Genomic DNA, 18,566 nt, shown 5'->3' on the forward strand with positions numbered 1-18,566 from the left:
TGTCCCAAAAGCTGCCATTTATACTAAGTGGAGAATTCCCATAGCCAAAACATTCACTACACAGCTCTCCATGGGTAAGTGGTGCCAGCAAGATTACCAAGATAAACAGAGTGCTCCAGTCAAGGTCAGCAGGAATAGTCACACACTTCCATAAGGTATGTAATGCTATTCCTGCATGTCTGGATTCCTCTCATATTGTATGAGGGGACAGTATACACCTCCTGAAGGTGCTGCAGCACCAACATGATGGGAAGTGTGACCAAAGCAAACCTCCTCCCAGTTCCACAGAGCCATTAGTAGCGAGTCCTCACTGAGAGGACCTGGGAGATATTAAACTGATTAAGAACAGATCCTGTGCTTCACCTCAGCTAAATGACCACACAACAACAGTAGTTGGGCTCTGGCATCTCAGGACTCTCAAGCTGTACCAGACGAGGCTTGTGTCAGGAAAGTACAATACCAGAATCAGAGATTCATGTATCATTTATCATCATAGTTGGCAAATTGATTTGATGAGAGAAAAATATCAATACCAGTAACTACATGAATGGAAATAAAGTGCTTTTGATTTGTTCCATAACTAAGACCACTTCTTTTTAGTGACATTTACCCACACTTCTCACCATTTTAAAATGATATGAACGTATTTACCAATAGACTCTTCAAATGCAAAGAGAACTTCTTTCCCATTATCTAGGAGATTTTTTACTCTACTTCCAATCCACTTAAATCCAGGGAGTGTTTCCTGAAACAGAAAAGATAAAGAGTGCATTAAATATATATTTTCAATGTCGTTTCAAGTCAAAGAAGTATATCCACTATAAAAAAAACATCTCTTTAGATGATAAATCTAAAACAAAGAGTCACTGGATAACGTTTTACTAGGGAATAGTCAACTAGGACGTGAGTATCAAATCAAGGAGTAAGTGTGCTTGAGAGATGATGGTTCAGTCTGAGATCAGAAATGATCTTCCATGGTGATTTATCAGGTGAGACAGCAGCACAAAGTTACTCAAAAGGAAAAGTTCTAGAAATACAAGCAGCACTTCAGGGTGATGGAGGGAACAGCACTGCTTGTGCTCTTCAAATCATGCAAAAGCAGGCAGAATCTTAGATTCAGTCCTTAGAGAGAAGGAAGGGGCAAGAAGGGAAGGATTTAGAGGAGACCAAGGGGTTCTGTAGATTCCTCATCCTTTTTTCAGTCCAATGTGCTCCTTTCCACAAAAGGAAAAGTATTTCGAGAGATAAAGCAATTCAGTGCAAGGCAGCAATATCCAACCTGCCTGAATACTGAATGTCCTCCTGTGAGGGTGCTGAGGCGCTGGCACAGGGTGCCCAGAGAAGCTGTGGCTGCCCCATCCCTGGCAGTGTTCAAGGCCAGGTTGGACACAAGGGCTTGGAGCAAGCTGCTCTAGTGGAAGAGGTCCCTGCCCTGGCAGGGGTTGGAGCTGAAGGAGCTTTAAGCTCATCCAGTTCCAACACAAACCAGTCTGGGATTCTGTGATGAAGCATATCTGGCCAGTCACTCAAAATGGATTTCACAGTTATTTTCCATTTTACTTTTTAGTTCCTCATTGTTTGGCAAAATGTTTTTTCCTACTACACATGGCTTTAATTTAGATATGTATTAAAAACAAGCCCTGGATCTTTGCATGTTTGTGCTAAGCTCTAGAGCACTTAAAGTCTCTTATGACAGTCTCAGACATCAGAGCAAGTACATAATTTGAATGCAGGAAGTAAAATACAGTCACTGGGGACAGCCCCACTACCTCTTTTAGCAAGTCCTTCACGAAACTACATTAAAGATCTGAACAAAAGAGTTCCTTTGTCTGTCACAATCTGAAGTAAAACCTACTTGGAACCTGGGCACCTGGAGGAACATGGTGTAACCTCTAAGCACTGGGTACAAAGCCACCAGAAAGCATTCCATTTGTGTAGGAAACACTGAGTTGCACAACTTTCATTCTCTTACACAGAGGAATTTAACTCTAGGGAAATAACCATGACAAAAGTATTCCTGTTTTATGTAAGTTAGGGTTTAACTTGTGTCACCTCTTACAGCCTCCTTGCAGGCGAGTTGAAAAGTTAATGTGATTTAAATTCAGGGAAATTCTTTCAAGAAAAATCAGGAAAACTTCCTTAAATCTCACAGTCTGCAATCACTGTAACATGCATTGAGAAATGCTGCAGATGGGGTAAATGCTCCATCCCTGGCAGTGTCCAAGGCCAGGCTGGACAGAGCTTTAGGTGACGTGGTCGAGTGAGAGGCATCCCTGCCCATGGCAGGGGGTTTGGAACTGGATTATTTTAAGGTCCTTTCCAACTCAAACCATTCTATGATTCTACATGGAAATCAGGCCTGTTCAGGTAAAACAGCATTCTTCACACACTGGAATGCATAAAAACTCCAAGCCCAAAGACTGGAAGTCATCTATTTGTCCATTTCATAAAGTTAGAAGAGGGGGGAGCTAGATGGAGAATGTGGCAATGAGATTTTACTGAGCCAGAGGACCTCATAAACCCCATACTTACTTCAAAGTGAAATCCTTCTTTAAGTGCAATTGCCCTCAAAATCTTTGAGGACACTGTGGTGGCCAACATGTAAATGTTCTTCACATCAGCATCTTCAGAGCAGTTTTCCTTCCAGCATGAGAACATCCACCACCCAAACAAAGCTGCTAGCTCATTGCCAGTGAACACCTTCCAGCACCCACTGCAGACAGGATAGAAAGGTTAGTGCTCATTCAAGGTATCCCAGGAGCATCCACGCAGGGGGAGATGCTTCTGCGGGCACTGGAACAGGAATCTGAGTGCACTGCTGATAAGCTGCTCTACACAAAGCCACCATATTAACAGGACTTCACATTTCTCACATCTCAATGATTTACAAGCCCAGTGCATTCTGTTAGCAAGTAAAGATACCATAGTAAGTATCCTTACTGTCAGCTTCAGAATAGCTTAGACCTTTTTAGCTTATCAACCAGGAGTATAGCAATCTATATAGCCAATACTTGATAGGCCAAGGGGAATGGCTTTAAACTGAAGGAGGGGAGATAGGTTTAGGTTGGACATAAGGAAGAAGCTCTTTACTGTGAGGGTGCTGAGGCGCTGGCACAGGGTGCCCAGAGAAGCTGTGGCTGCCCCATCCCTGGCAGTGCTCAAGGCCAGGTTGGACACAGGGGCTTGGAGCAAGCTGCTCCAGTGGAAGGGGTCCCTGCCCGTGGCAGGGGTTGGAACTGGAGGAGCTTTAAGCTTCCGCCCAACCCATTCCGTGATTCTATACACTGCAGTCAGGTGTATTACAGACAGCTACTTACACAATGACCAGAATTTTGGCCTGTCAGTGGAAGAAAAATAGTTTCCATTCAATATGAAGCAGCCAGAGAAAAACAAAGAAACATAAAACCCCCAATAGCTACAGTCCCAAAGCAGAATGTTTGCCTAATAGAAGTGAAAATACAGCAACAAGAAGATTTTGCTGTCTTCAGTAACCACTGAACTGTTTAATTTGGCCTTTTACTGTAACATGAATAGATCTGGTGAATGCTCCACCCCTGGCACTGTTCACAGCCAGGTTTGATGGGCCTTGATCAACCTGGTTTAGTAGGCATCCCTACCCACGGCAGGGGGTTGGAACTGGATGAGGTCCCTCCCAACCCAAACCAGTCTGGGATTTTATGACATTCTGTGCCTTTTCACTACTACTTCTGCAGAAAGAGAGAAAAGAAACGATCCCATCACTCACTTCTCCTGCTGTTCCGCCACTGCTAGTCTATCTGCATCTGGATCAGTGGCCACTACTACTTTAGCACTTTCCTTCTCTGCAAGCCTCAGTGACAGCTCCTGGTGGGAGAAGAGGGATGGGAAGAACAAAAAAAAAATCACAAGAGCAAATAAACCCAGTCTTCCTACTTTGATATTACATGCATATGTAATCTCATACAGATTGTATTAACTGAAAGCCAGGTACTCCCTGCTCTCTTCCTTGGTTTTTCAACACTATCATACCCAAACAGAGGAATGCTCACAGAAATCTGATGAAATAGAAACAAAAATACCAGCACACATTCCCCTTCTTCAGGATTTGGGCATTTGACAGTGGAGAAGTCTGGATCTGGATCTTTTTGTTCAGGTACTGGAATGGGAGGCTGGAATCCAAAAGCTTTGAAAGCCAACTGCACGTAGTCATGTCCAACTCCATGAAAAGAGGTATGAACAAACTTCAGAGTTGTTTGCATATTCAGCTCCCTGAGGAGGAAAGAAGAATTTCAGGAAGATTTTAGTTATTTAACAAGATTCCTTTCATGGGGGAAAGCAAAAGCAAAAGAAAATGCAGTTACACTTTGTACTGTTCTGCTGATTCCTGCATTGATTTCAAAGGAGGAGCAAAGGAAACGTGCTCATTTGGAGTTTCACTAGAAATTGCTGGTTGAAAGCTTCTTCCTCTGGAAAATGAGATATTCACCTTCTGCTGAATCAGCTGAAAGTCTCCCAAGAATGAACTGCTGGTTTGTGCATCAACCTCCAGCTCTTCCACCACCCTGAGAATCTTACTGTGGCTCTGCTCTACCTACATTATTCTTCACCCTCCTTTTATTCTCCTCTTCTGCCCCAGCTAACCTTTACACTTAATCTTCTCACCTCTATTCCACACATGTACACCCTGTTGTGCGTTGCATTTAGTTAGCTGAGCCCCTTTAACTGAGGTCTTTTGATGGGTGGTCTTCCTTAGCATGAGTAGTAATGGGAAGCTGAAGTTGCTGGAGCCTTAGGCTACAAGCAGGTAACTCCCACCTAAAGCTGAACTGAGTTTACAACCTGTGTTTATTTATGCAAAGGAAGGCCTTAAGCCCAGTGCAAACTGGAAGATAAAGGAGTTACATCCATTAGCAAGGAGCACCAGAGGTAAGATGACATTTATGGCCCATCTGGAGACAAGGAAAGAACCCAATGACTGATAAACTTTTGTCCTGGGTCCCTCCCTGGAGGCACCCACCTCAAGCTGCTCCTATCCCTGCATCCCAGTTATTAAATGAGTTTTCTAAGTATCACACATCTGATATTGTGCTGTGGGAAGCCTGAGGCACAGAATTCTCTGTCACAACCTCACTTTTAGTCTGTATTTATCTTTGAACACATTCATTTGTATCAAATCATCAGGGTGCATTACTGTAGCACAGTGCCCAAAAGCAGGGTTTTTCATTAGCAAGTATGATTTAGGCCTAATGCTGGTGACCATTTAATCAGAGGAGGGATGGGGTAAGACAGAATGGGGAGAGGACCAGGAATTATTGCCCACATTGCACAGAGCAATGGCCTCAAGCAGACAGTGATGTCTGGGGCAGTGGAGCACCCAGCTTCTGTGAACCATAAAGACACATCAAGTCACTGGTCTGGGACAATAAAAATCACTACAAGCAGGGCTGAAACTATTACAATTTGGGAAGACAGCCCAATCCCTATGCCCAAGTGAACAATGTTTCTGTATGGCAGCACTGCATGCTTTATTACTGAAGTCAGTTTTCCACATGGAAACCAAAGCTCCCTTAAAACCATCATTTAAGTACATTTTGCTTTATCCAGTACCTGTAATAACAGATCTTTTTCAGGTCTTCCATGTAACAGTCACAGATTTTCTTCAGAGGATCCTGCCTAAGGGGACTGGTATCTACTAGATTCTCATTCCAAGAGCCATTCCATGGTTCAACACACTCTTCTATGCACTTGATGATTTCCTTATCGTGAGGAGAGGTGATCTGCGCTCCATTTTCCCAGTAAACCTGGTGTAAGTTTAAAACAAAACAGTTTATTCACAAAGATTAACTTGATAAATTCTTTTAGATACAGGATTCTGCTGACTTCCTGCTCCTTGAAGTCAGACAGGAAAGGATAACATCAGACTGGCTTGATCCTCCAAAGTCATGTGGAATCACAGTTCAGCATTCCAGCTGTGCAAACACCACAACCTGGTGTCCCAAAAGCTGGTATTCAACTATTATGACTGAAATCATGAGGACCTGAGAAACCAAAACTGGGCACTTAGAGTGCAGAGTGCTGTGCAAACCAAACAGAAACAATCCATTACCTTCCTCACTGTCTGGCATTCCTTTCATAAAGAGACACAACTTGGGTTGGAAATCGAAGCCAAGCAGATAAGCAGTGTGCCAAGGTACATGGTTTTCTGTAACTGAACAACTGGAAACACTGTGAAACCCTGAGCTATGAAAAGTCTTTGTTAAAGAACGATTTAGATGCCAATTTTCCCACAGTTGGTTGCCAATAGCATGGTTGAGCTCACAGAGCAGATCAATTTGTCTCTCTTTACTCAGTGCCTTTGAAACTATGGCTTGGTCATGTTTGGTTAAAGTTGTCCAAAAGCCTTTAGAAGCTGCTGGATTCATAGAGGAAATAGTGACAGAAAGAACAATTCTTGTGGAAGACTAGGATAAAATCCAATATCCTGACATAAGTGCTTTGTATCAGAGACACAAACATAAGAGCTTCTTGATAAATGAAACACCTGGAAAACAAACGTGTCTCATTCATCACTATTCTACGATTCCATTTTCTTCTTCATTGCTATAGCTAAGCAAAGGCTGCTGAAGCACTTTACAACTTGTTCCACAGAGGATAAATGCAGTACAGGCACACCCAAGAGTTATCTGTGTGCAGAAGAAGGCTGGGTTTTCTATCCTTGCCATTACTCATTGACTTGATGCTTTTAGAAGGCCAAGTTTAGATAAAGTTTAGAGTTTAGTTCAGATTCATATAAAGTTTGGAACAAAAATACTGTTACAACACTGCATAAGCAGCTTTTACTACTATGGATGGTTACACTGCTCCAAGCTTTCAAAATGAAGGCACCCACCTTTCTCTCAATGCCCAGAATAACAACCTTAGAGGGAGCAGCACAGTCTTAAACAGTCATCATCTTCAGCACAGTCACCTACTGTGTGGGTTAATCCACCTAAGTTCTAGCTTAGTTTCAAACTCATTTTTAAGTCTAAGAAGTGAACACATAATTAAGCATTCCTCCAGCTGCTGATTTGACTCTATGGAATGTCACAACAGACCTGGGCTCAAGAAACACAAGCAGTGTGTTCCAGGTACAAAGGAAAGCATGTGTAACTCAAGTTAAAGACAGATGAATTACCTGAAATCATTTCTCCTTCTAACCTACACATACATGTGCCACAAAGGAAGACTCTTCCCTGTGAGGGTGCTGAGGCGCTGGCACAGGGTGCCCAGAGAAGCTGCGGCTGCCCCATCCCTGGCAGTGTTCAAGGCCAGGTTGGACACAGGGGCTTGGAGCAAGCTGCTCTATGGAAGGGGTCCCTGCCTGTGGCAGGGGGCTGGAACTGGAGGAGCTTTAAGGTCCAACTCAAACCAGTCCATGATTCTGTGCTGAGCCAAATGCCCAAAGCAGGTAACATGGAAGAGCAGCTGGCTGTGACACGCTACAGGCTTCAAGCCTTACCTTGTACCCGTTGTCCTCCTTCCGGTTGTGGGATGCTGTGATCATCACACCAGCCACAGCATTGAGCTGCTGAACAGCATAGGGCTACAAAGGAAACCCAGAAACACTGATTTAGTCAAGAATTCTGCAGCTAGAATGGCACAGTATCATTGTATTATTAGGAGAGTTACACAATGGGATGCTACAGGAGAAGTGGCTCTTAACATCTCACCAGTTGATTTGAAACTGTATACATGAATGCTCATCATTCTCTTTCCTGTAGTTAATAGGGAGAGTTGTTGCATAGGAAGATTATTCCATTTACTAACTACACAAACACAATTGTTAACTGACCAACTAAAAGCCTACACTCAGATTACACTAGGATTGAAGAGAAAATGGGTCGAAATAGAAAGAAGGAATCCACCAAAGGGCTTGTGGAAAAACAAGTGACAGGTACTTTCCGCTAAAGAGCACTCAGTTCTTTCAGGCTCCCCTCAAAACAAGATCCATAACACACCAGAACAGCTTACAGAAGAGAAAACAGGGCAAAATGTGATTCTATTGACTATGTGCATGCAGGAGAAGTCAGAACCATTCTTGTTACAGCCTCCCTCAGAAGGACCTAGACAGGCTGGAGAGGTGGGCAAAGAAATTCAATGAAGTGCATGGTCCTGACCTTGGGGAGGAATAAACGCTGGCACCAGCACAGGCTGGGGCCTGACCTGCTGAGAAGCAGCTCTGTAGAGAGGGGCTTGGGACCTGGTGGACACCAGGTTGTCCATGAGCCAGCAATGGGACACTGGGATCAAGGTGGCCCAGACTGCATCAGGTAGAGCACTGCTGGCAGGTTGAGGGTCCTGATCCTCCCTCTGCACAGCCCTGGTGAAGCCTTCCCTGAAGCATTGTGTCCAGGTCTGGGCTCTCCAGTATGAGAGACCTGGAGCTCCTGGAGCAAGTCCCACAAAAGGCTGTAAGAATGATGAAGGGTCTGGAGCATCCCTCCTATGAGGAAAGGCTGTGGGAGCTAGGCCTGTTCAGCCTGGAGAAGAGAGGCCTCAGGGGGATCTGATCCATGCATACAAGTACCTGAAGGGAGGGTGTCAAGAGGATGGGGCCAGACTCTTCTCAGTGGTGCCAGCAATGGGATGAGAGGTGACAGGCTTAAACTAAACCACAGGAAGCTCTCCCTGAACACGAGGAAGAACTTGTTCACTGTGAGGATGACTGAGCACTGGAACAGGTTGCTCAGAGAGGTTGTGGAGTCTCCTTCCCTGAATGGAGAGCTGCCTGTTCAGGAGCTGCCTGGATGCAATCCTGAGCAATGTGCTTCGGGTGACCCTGCTGGAGCAGGGAAGCTGGACTAGATGACCTCCAGCCTCAGCTCTTGGGTGATTTTGTACCAAGCAGCCTCTATTTTCTGTTTAAATAATGGGATTTGATAAAAAAAAATCACTAGTTTGCATTTTTAGTGAACTTTCAAGGACTCCCTTACCTGCAGGGCTCAACAATATAACAAAGAAGATGACTTACCACAAACGGAGTAGGGACATAGGTGGAGAAGAAGTACACAGGTACATCTTTAGCCAGCAGGACTGCAGCAGTGAGCTTTGCAAGTCTATCAACAGGAAGAAGAAAGCATTCAGTCAACCCAACTCCCCACAACACTCCAGCAGCCATTCGTGTAACCTTCATTTCACTTGTTTGTCAAATCCCCCTGGTGTTTTCTTGCTCACACTAAGAGTAGTGCCCTATAGCTTCTAGGGTTGATGTAATGCAGTCTTCAGGTTGTAGAATCCAAGTCAGTGCTTTTAATAATTGCTTGAACAGAGCAGCAGTCAACCCCATAAATAAATCAGTGCTATCAAACCCTCTTGGTGTGATTCCCATCCTTCATTCAAGGACAGAACCAATCTACCAGAAAGTCTGAAGCACCAGATGTCTGCAACAGCAGGTTTGGGAAAGGATTCAGCATCCCACCCAGCAAAGCTGGTTTGCCAGCCTTGTTCAGCAGCTTCAGACAATATCCATGAAGAGATCTCTTCCCAAACATACTTCTGCAAACCAGTACACTTTTACTCAGAAAAGGTTAGAAACAGTAACAGCAACTCTTGGTTTAAGCTGCCTTTATAATAAGCTTTTCCTCTTAAGAAGCAGGAAACTTAACTCTCTTCCAGGTAACTCATATGAAACTGTTCGGTTCAAATCAGACACACACAGCTCAGCAGTCAACAGGAAGTCTCAGAATCAAAATAGGTGAGGGATTAAACAGTGTAAATTTGCTTTGCTCACTTGTCATGGGAGATAAGGAAGCAAGTATTAACACTTGTCTGTGTGCACAAGTATAGTGTAGCCTAAGTTTCAGTGACTCAGAATTTCACTGTGGCACCTATCGGGTATCATGTGAATATACTTCAAAGGGTTTGAGAGCTCAGGTTGTGGTTGAAGCTACTGACATTTTGCTCCTGTAGCACAACAGTTTACATCAACTTCATTACAGGATACAGTCAGACAGTCTGACATCTCCATCAGCACTGGAGCTGATGCAAAGAAAGGAGCACCGCTGCTCACGTAGTGCTGGATAAGCACACTGAGCCAACTGAAAACCCCCTTGTGGGGAGGTTCACTTTGATTTCAGCACTACTGGAACTCTGTGTCATCCCAAGGGGACAAAAGAAACACATAGTTGAGAACTGATCGATTCTTGAACCATGGAATACAACTGTGCTGCTATCAGATCTGAATTCCAAGCTCTGCGTGGCTGAAAAGGAATGTATTTTCTTACACTTCCACCTTTTTAGGCTGTGCATAACCCAGATGATTTGGGTAATAACCTTGCAAACACAGTGTAACAGAGAAAAAAAAACCTTCTGCCAAAGCCTGGTTGCTGACATGCCACACATTCTGATGACCAGGGTGGAGAGGCAGAGCTCAGGGGGATGGAGAAGCTCTAAGAGACACTAGATTCTGTGCTCTATTGCACTCCATCCTTGCAATATTAAATGCTGACAAGCATTAAATATCCCAAACTACATTAGTTACAACAATTAGACACAGTAACTACATTAACTCCAACAATTAAACAGTTAGCTAATGGGTTGGGGTTTGGTGAGAAACATCATTCAGGGAGCAAAACACGTGTTGTAATTGCAACGGGATTAGGATTCCTCTTTTATAGGTCCACTTTCCTTGCAAAGGGCACATTTCAGCATCACTGTAAGTTTACATTTTAAGCATTCCAGGTAAAACATTCCCAATGTAGAACTGGGATCACAGATGAAAATAAGGGTGCCAAAACACCAGGTTATGGTTGGCTGCAGGTAGAATTATTCTCCCCCAAGCAAGCTTAAATCAGGTGTTAAACGTTATCAATAGTGTACTAACATTTAGTGATTTCAAGTTAGATGTTAGTACTCAGAATCTACCTTCACATTCAAATTTCTCTCCAGGCACATCAACTTCTTAATGTCTGCCTAATGATCTTGGGCATTTAGATTGTAAATTCTTTGGTGAAGGGACTAGTTTATATGCCACATTTGCTGACAAGGTATTATAAAGGCTTTAGTCCGTGCATCTCTTCCTTACTACTTAAATGGGCTAAGGGAGGGGAAAGTGTGTGTAGCTGGTGACACAAATACTCTGATGGAACAGAAAGCATTTAAAAGCACAATTTAATGTCTAGACTTGCAAATGTAATCAATACTCATACTTCTTACTGCTGCAGTTGCTGGTCACCTGACCTCGTGTGTCATATCCAACAACAAAGCCTCTCTGCTTAAAGTCTGAGAAAGACCTCTCAAGATACTTGTAGATCCCCTGGAAATAGAGAAAAGAAGAGGTTGGGAAGAATTAGCTCCAGTGCAGCACACACAAACGTCACGAACGATCTTCCATGAGGGATGGAGAATGTCAGGAGGCAAACCCCAACTCAGCTAAAACATCAAGCATGCTATTCACGAAAGCAGCATCTTTTTTTTCCCCAGTGTTCACAGAAAGAAAGAAATCAGAGAAAACCAGGGAAATAAAACCCACACTACAATAAATGACCTGACAGCATTAGCAGAAAGCTGGAACCAGCAAAACCCTTGAGCAGTAAGTACTTGTTTTCAGTCCTTCCTCTGCTTTTATGTATTCAAATCACCTTGGAGACTCAATAGAGAGTAATCCACTTTTTGAAAGCCTATCCACTGTGGCAATGTTAGGCCAGTGCCAGCCAGTGCTAATCTTTATCCTTCTGCTCACAGTACAAGTCAGGCACCTTTTCATCATCACTTCAAGCCATCAGTTCTAAATCTGCATTAAAAGGATGCTTCATCCTCACCCACTTCCTCAACCAAAGGTTTATTACTAGTGACCTGCTCCAGGTGGACAGATTGAAGCCCTCAATGTATGTATGATGCAGATACAACAGCAAAAAAACAAACTGCTTTCTCTTCATCAAGGCAGAAGATTTCCAGTGGAAAGGTATCAGAGATCAGCCCCATGCATGGAGGAGAAAAGGGAGCACATTTGTAAAACACATTGGGGGTGAGGAGAAATGTGTGCTGAACCACACACAGGGAAAACCAAAGAGCTCCTTGGTCAGCTATCCCTCTACCAAAGGGGAGGAGATAGATGCTCTTTGGAATCACAGAATCATAGGTTAGATACAGTTGGAAAGCACCTTGAGATTATCTAGCTCCAACCCCTGCCACGGGCAGGGACCCCTTCCATAGAGCAGCTTGCTCCAAGCCCCTGTGTCCAACCTGGCCTTGAGCACTGCCAGGGATGGGGCAGCCACAGCTTCTCCGGGCACCCTGTGCCAGCGCCTCAGCACCCTCACAAAGAGCTTCTGCCTTATCTCCAACCTGAACTTCCCCTGTTTCAGTTTGAACCCATCACCCCTTGTCCTATCACTGCAGTCCCTGATGAAGAGTCCCTCTCCAGCATCCTTGCAGCACCCTTCAAACTGAAAGATGCTCCGAGATCTCCATGCAGCTTCTCTTCTCCAGACTCAACAGCCTCAACTTGCTCAGCCTGTCAATAGCTCATTACGTGATGTTCCAGCTTCACCTTTCCTGTGGCCTCCAAGTCCATTAGTTTCCCAGTTAGAAACTCTCTGGAGATCCAGCACAGACACAACCTAGGATGGATCAGCAGTTTTAGACAAAAAGGCACTGCTGTTAATGGAAGCTGCCAGAGGCTACAGGTCACTACAACCAGAACACAGCTCTAACACAAATACAGTGCTCTGAACATATCACAGCCAATGGCATCCTAAAAAAGCCAGTTCTTGTGAGGGTCAGTTTCCTCCTGACACAATGAAGGTATGTTCTGCAGTAGAATTAAACAGGTTTCCCTCCAACATTAAGTGCAATGCACACAGTCTGGATCTGATCTGATGTGGAGCCAGGCTGAGAGAGCTGGGCTGGGGCAGCCTGGAGAAGAGAAGGCTCCTGAAGGGGAGAACTGAGAGCAGCTCCAGTGCCTGAAGGGGCTGCAGGAAAGCTGGAGAGGGGCTTGGGACAAGGGCCTGTAGGGCCAGGCCAAGGGGAATGGCTTGAACCTGCCCGAGGGGAGACTGAGCTGAGCTCTTAGGCAGAAGCTCTTCCCTGGGAGGGTGCCAAGGTCCCTTCATCCCAAAGCAGTCTGGGATTCTATGATCACCAATGAGCACTCTCTGAGCTGGAAAGCCAGACTGACTCCTCATGAAATTCAATGAGCTCAATTTATTTGGTGTTTCTTGCCCTTTTCCCCCACAGAACGTGCTTCAAAACAGGAAGAACTGGATACTGGCATCTCTCTGGAGAATTATGTCAGCTGCAGATGTCTATAGAGGGATTCAGACAGCAAAAAACCTTTAAAATCAATACAAACCCTGCATAGGGACAGAAGTGGAAAGTGCCCGCGCACAATTGGCAGCTGAAGTCACCTTCACACCGAACTGAACTGTGTTGATACAAACACACATTCACCCTGCCCTACAACCTACCAAGAACCTTCATTCACAACTGTAAAGAGACAAGAGATAGAGGAATGGAGAAAACTTGATCGTGTTTGACTTGAGCACACTGAATAACATGTAAAGAGATTAAGAGCAGATGATGAGGAGGAGGAGGAGCAAGAGATGATGATGGGGAAGGGCTGAGGGACCTGGGGGATTCAGTATGGAGAAGAGAAGGTTCAGGGGGGACCTGATGGCTGCCTACAAGTGCCTGAGAGGAGGATGGAGCCAGGAGGGGCTGGGCTCTGCTCCCAAGGAACAAGGGATGGGACAAGAGGAACCGGCCTCAAGCTGCACCAGGGCAGGTTTAGATGGAGCTGAGGAACAATTCCTGCCCCAGAGGGTGCTCAGGCATTGGAACAGGCTGCCCAGGGCAGGGCTGCAGTCACCATCCCTGCAAGGGTTCACACCCCATGGAGATGAAGCCTCAGTGCCATGGGGCAGTGGTGGCCTTGGCAGTGCTGGGGAACACTTGGACTAGGTGATCCTGAAGCTTTTCCAACCTCATTGATTACAATTTCATTCTACAATTCTATGATTTCCCTATATGAGATTCACAAAGGGAGATCTAGATTGCTTCTCCAGGCATGAATAATCCTTTTGTATGTCAAATCGCTCAGGATTCGTTTCAAAAGAGAAGTGAGGGGAAAGCGATGCTATCACGAATGGGATAGAAGGATTTGGGGTTGATGAAATCAGAAAGCTGTTACTGTCTCTCTTGAAGCCCAGTATTGAAATGTTTCAACTCTTATCTTCATCTTTGCTTATACAGCCAGAAGCAATGATGCAAAGATGACTGGTTTTGTCACTGTGGGGTCAGTGACTGGTTACTCACCCAGTAAGAGACGCAATTGGTTCAGTGGGGCAGAAGCAATATGTGAGCAGGAGATTCAAGGCTTTATGTGTAGGTTACATCCCTACAACCACCAAAAGCAAAAGTCATTCAAAAGCAACTTCTGAATATCCTGTACCCTTCTGGATCTTTTAGTGACATCAATATAATCATGCAAGGACACAGCACGTGCCTAAGCATGCATCTGAGCTAAGGTTTAACTGAAGGGAATGCTTTAACTTCACTGAAATCTCCTTGTTTTGAACAGCCATTCCTTCCTGGAACAGGACACATAGAGCCAAGGCTGTCCATTTTCACATGAGGTTCAGCCAAACTGTTAATGTCATCACCTTCTGAAGCAAGAGTACTCAAACAAAGAGATTAAATCCGATGCAGCTGACTTCAGAAACACATTCTCATCTGCTTCCCAATCTTGACTGATGAACAACCAAAAACAGAAGCTCTAGAGAGGGAGCAAAGGATTTCAGCCCAGACTGGTACTTTCAGAAACCAGTATTGCCCATGAAACTGAACTCACAAACACATTCCCTGCTGACCAAAAGGAACCTTGCCCTTTCTGCCAAGAATGTGTCTCACTTGGGCAACCCAAGTTCAGTCACGCTTCCACGAGAATGGAAACAAAGGCAGCATGCAATGTCCAGGAGATCAGGGCACGAGCAACTCCAGCTTCAGTCTGCACAAGCCAAGAACTGACTTACTTCCTTTGTGTTAACAAGATATTCTTCTGTACGGCTGCATCAAAAGGAGCAGGAGCTCAGGGAGGGGATCCTGCCCCTCTGCTGTGCTCTGGGGAGACCCCCCTGCAGTCCTGGTCCAGCTCTGGGGCAGCAGCACAAGAGGGACATGGAGCTGTTGCAGAGAGGCCAGAGGAGGCCATGGAGCTGCTGCGAGGGCTGGAGCAGCTCTGCTCTGGAGCCAGGCTGAGAGAGCTGGGCTGGGGCAGCCTGCAGAAGAGAAGGCTCCTGAAGGGGAGACCTGAGAGCAGCTCCAGTGCCTGAAGGGGCTGCAGGAAACCCAGAGAGGGGCTTGGGACAAGGGCCTGTAGGGCCAGGCCAAGGGGAATGGCTTTAACCTGCCCGAGGGGAGACTGAGCTGAGCTCTTAGACAGAAGCTCTTCCCTGGGAGGGTGCTGAGGCGCTGGCACAGGGTGCCCAGAGAAGCTGTGGCTGCCCCATCCCTGGCAGTGCTCAAGGGCAGGTTGGACACAGGGGCTTGGAGCAAGCTGCTCCAGTGGAAGGGGTCCCTGCCCGTGGCAGGGGTTGGAGCTGGAGGAGCTTTAAGCTCCCTTCCAACACAAACCAGGCTGTGACTCTATGAAGACTAAAGGTGGGAACAGGCATTTAACTGTATCTCATATACACAATACAAAGCCGTTTGTATTTTGTATCCTCATAAGAAAAGGAACCACAGGACATCCATTTTCTGACTCATGCTATTCATTCTCAGAAGGATTCAACACTTGTCTGTTTGCCTCCCACCACCTTCACTGCAGTGAGACAAAGCCCCATTTTGCAGATTATTAAGCAAAAAGCATTCAGATTCTTATTTACCATCATAAAGTACATGCAAGAATGCCTATCACAGTCAGGAATGATAGTTTAACAGAACTACAACCCCAGATAAATCAATGTTCATACTCAGACTCTTTCAAGTGCTCAGCGTCTGGATAATATCACATTAATTTCCAATGTACTGTGAATTTATTTCTGATACAGGTTAAAGTATTGAATGTACTTGTTCTGAGGGAAAACTGATACATCCACTCAGAACAGCCTGGTACTGTAGAAGCAGCAAATATAAGAACACATCCACTATGAGATAGCAATATAGAAAAGGAGCGTGGACCATTTGTGATCAAAACATCAAGTGTCCCTTCCAAAGGTGTTTATTGAAAAGGTGGGGAAGACGTGAGAAAACTGGGGACCTTTGAGGAAGAACAGATCATCCACCCTTGAGCAAAACAGTGTGTCAAAGAAAGGCAGAGACCATGAAGCCTTATATTAATCAACAGGTTGATTTATTCAGGCCATCAACACACATATAACTCATTAACATTGCTTGAAAGAGAAGCAGGGAGAGAAATGGAGAAGGGAGTGATCGTTTCCCAGCCCTCATTGGCATGCAAGACCAAAATCAAGAGAGGAAAACAACTGATGGCAGAAGCCAGTGAAGAAATGCATCCAGAAGACTGTACTTCTGTTTGTTATCAACTTAAACCACCAGTCAAAAGAATCTGTGATATGGTTTAAGGAAAAGATGTGCCTGAAGTGAGGAATCTCTGCCACCAGTCTCCCCTACAACAGCACTGGTGCCACTCACAACCCCATAGCAGCTTCTCTCCAGCTCCTGAGCTCTCTGTTATCAACTATTGTGTCCTTCTAGATGTACATCCAGCACTACCAGCAAGCGGAGCTTAATCTCTGGCAGAGAAAACTGGGATTAAAGTTCCCCTGGCCAAAACTGTACTCACACCAAACCCATCAGACCCTTTCCAACAGCACTAACAGATGACTATCAAAATGGCAGTCAGGAGCCAAATCTAAGTTCCAAGATCTCCCTGTCTGTATTTGAATCAGGAAGTCCATCCCATAATACTGTACTCCAGAATACAAAGAACTAGTCCTCAAAGACAGCAACATCCATTTACAATGTTTTCCTTAGCAAATAATTCTATGGTGATGTCTCTAACCCACATACACAGCTATTAAATCATAGATAAGCCATGAATCAGCCCTCTCTGATACAACATGTAACATAAGATTTGCTGTTTGAGAGTTTAAATTCATATCTCAAATTACCTCCTTGCATCTCCAGTTTAAGAAGTGCCAAGAGCCACAGGGAGACTACAGTCATGGCACTGCACTAAACCCCAGTATTTTCTACAACCCATGTAACTGGAAGGATTCCCTGGAAGTTAAACAATTTACAATACAGATGCTCTTCAGTCAGTCCACATTTGCTTTTTCACCTTGCTTCCTGTTCATTTTCTTGGTAAAAACTCCTTTTTTTTTCATATAGTTATGAACAGCTTTAGCTAAAGATGAAAGAAAAGGCTTTTATTTGCTTGGGGCTGGGTTTGCTTTTAGGTTTTCTTGATGGGCTTTTCCTTAGTTTTTCACTAACACGCAAAGTTCTTACAACAGCCACTCATTTCTCCAGCTACAAAGCAGCCTAACAGGCCATAAAAATGTGATTGGCCATTCCACTGGCCAAATCCCAGTGGAAGGGATTATATCCTCCTCCTCATGTGCCCAGTTAAACCTGATCAAGCTATTTTCCTTCTGCACTAACCGCTCCGTGCTATCACTCTTCTATTGAATGCCTGCTCTGTTTCACCCCCAGCTTGTGTTTCAGCAGTACACTACATGCCCCAAACACCATGAGACCATTCAGTCCTCACCTACACAACTACTCAGCTTACCTGTGTGGACTGGATCACTGTAAGATCATTAATGTAGCAGAAGCCAGCTCCCATGGCAGAGCGAAGGCCGGCGGTCCCAAAGGTCAGCCTGCAGCAGAGGCGATCCCGCAGCTCTTTGTGCTTCCCATTCTGCAACAAGCTCTCAATCTGTTCTTTAGTTTTCTGGTTCTGAAAAAGAAGATGAAGATCTTCATTTAGCTCTTGAAACCAGGATGTGAACTATATGCTCAGTGGGGTTAAATCATTCCTAGTTCTGCAGTGCAGCAGGTACTTCCTATGCTATAAAATGCCCATCTGCACAAACTCACCTTCATTGTAGCGCTCATTTCTAGCATAGAATCCCAGATTGGTTTGGTTTGAAGGGACCTTAAAGCTCTTCCAGCTCCAACCCCTGCCATGGGCAGGGACACCTTCCACTGGAGCAGCTTGCTCCAAGCCCCTGTGTCCAACCTGGCCTTGAACACTGCCAGGGATGGGGCAGCCACAGCTTCTCTGGGCACCCTGTGCCAGCGCCTCAGCATCCTCACAGGGAAGAGCTTCTGCCTTATCTCCAATCTGAACTTCCCCTGTTTCAGTCTGAACCCATCACCCCTTGTCCTATCACTACAGCCCCTGATGAAGAGTCCCTCCCCAGCATCCTTGTAGCCCCCTTCACACACTGGAAGCTGCTCTGAGGTCTCCACACAGTTTCTCTTCTCCAGGCTCAACAGCTCCAACTCTCTCAGCCTCATCCTTATTTATAAGGCTTCAGGAGCTCTTGCTGCACCTATCTGCTGATGTGTTTGCCCGGTTGCTAATACACCTTCCAGCTACACGAAGCCTGGAAATGGGAAGCACAGACTTCAGAAGAGAT

General features: G+C 45.1%; 1 protein-coding gene across 1 annotated transcript in view; it reads right to left on the minus strand.

Annotated features, from left to right (window-relative positions):
* The window catches only part of PGM2L1 (phosphoglucomutase 2 like 1), a 40,779-nt gene that overhangs the window by 8,278 nt on the left and 13,935 nt on the right, over positions 1-18,566 (minus strand). The window contains exons 2-10 of the mRNA XM_062630059.1: positions 17,714-17,881; positions 11,166-11,272; positions 8,990-9,074; positions 7,478-7,561; positions 5,587-5,780; positions 4,059-4,248; positions 3,746-3,843; positions 2,533-2,713; positions 652-745 (exon numbers count right to left, since the gene is read on the minus strand). Coding sequence (XP_062486043.1) covers positions 652-745; positions 2,533-2,713; positions 3,746-3,843; positions 4,059-4,248; positions 5,587-5,780; positions 7,478-7,561; positions 8,990-9,074; positions 11,166-11,272; positions 17,714-17,881 — 1,201 coding nt within the window. The remainder of the gene's footprint in view (positions 1-651; positions 746-2,532; positions 2,714-3,745; positions 3,844-4,058; positions 4,249-5,586; positions 5,781-7,477; positions 7,562-8,989; positions 9,075-11,165; positions 11,273-17,713; positions 17,882-18,566) is intronic.

Source organism: Pezoporus occidentalis, unplaced genomic scaffold (assembly GCF_034315485.1).
Source record: "Pezoporus occidentalis ecotype Australia unplaced genomic scaffold, CSIRO_AGI_Poc_V1 ctg347, whole genome shotgun sequence".
In the NCBI taxonomy this organism is placed as follows: domain Eukaryota; kingdom Metazoa; phylum Chordata; class Aves; order Psittaciformes; family Psittacidae; genus Pezoporus; species Pezoporus occidentalis.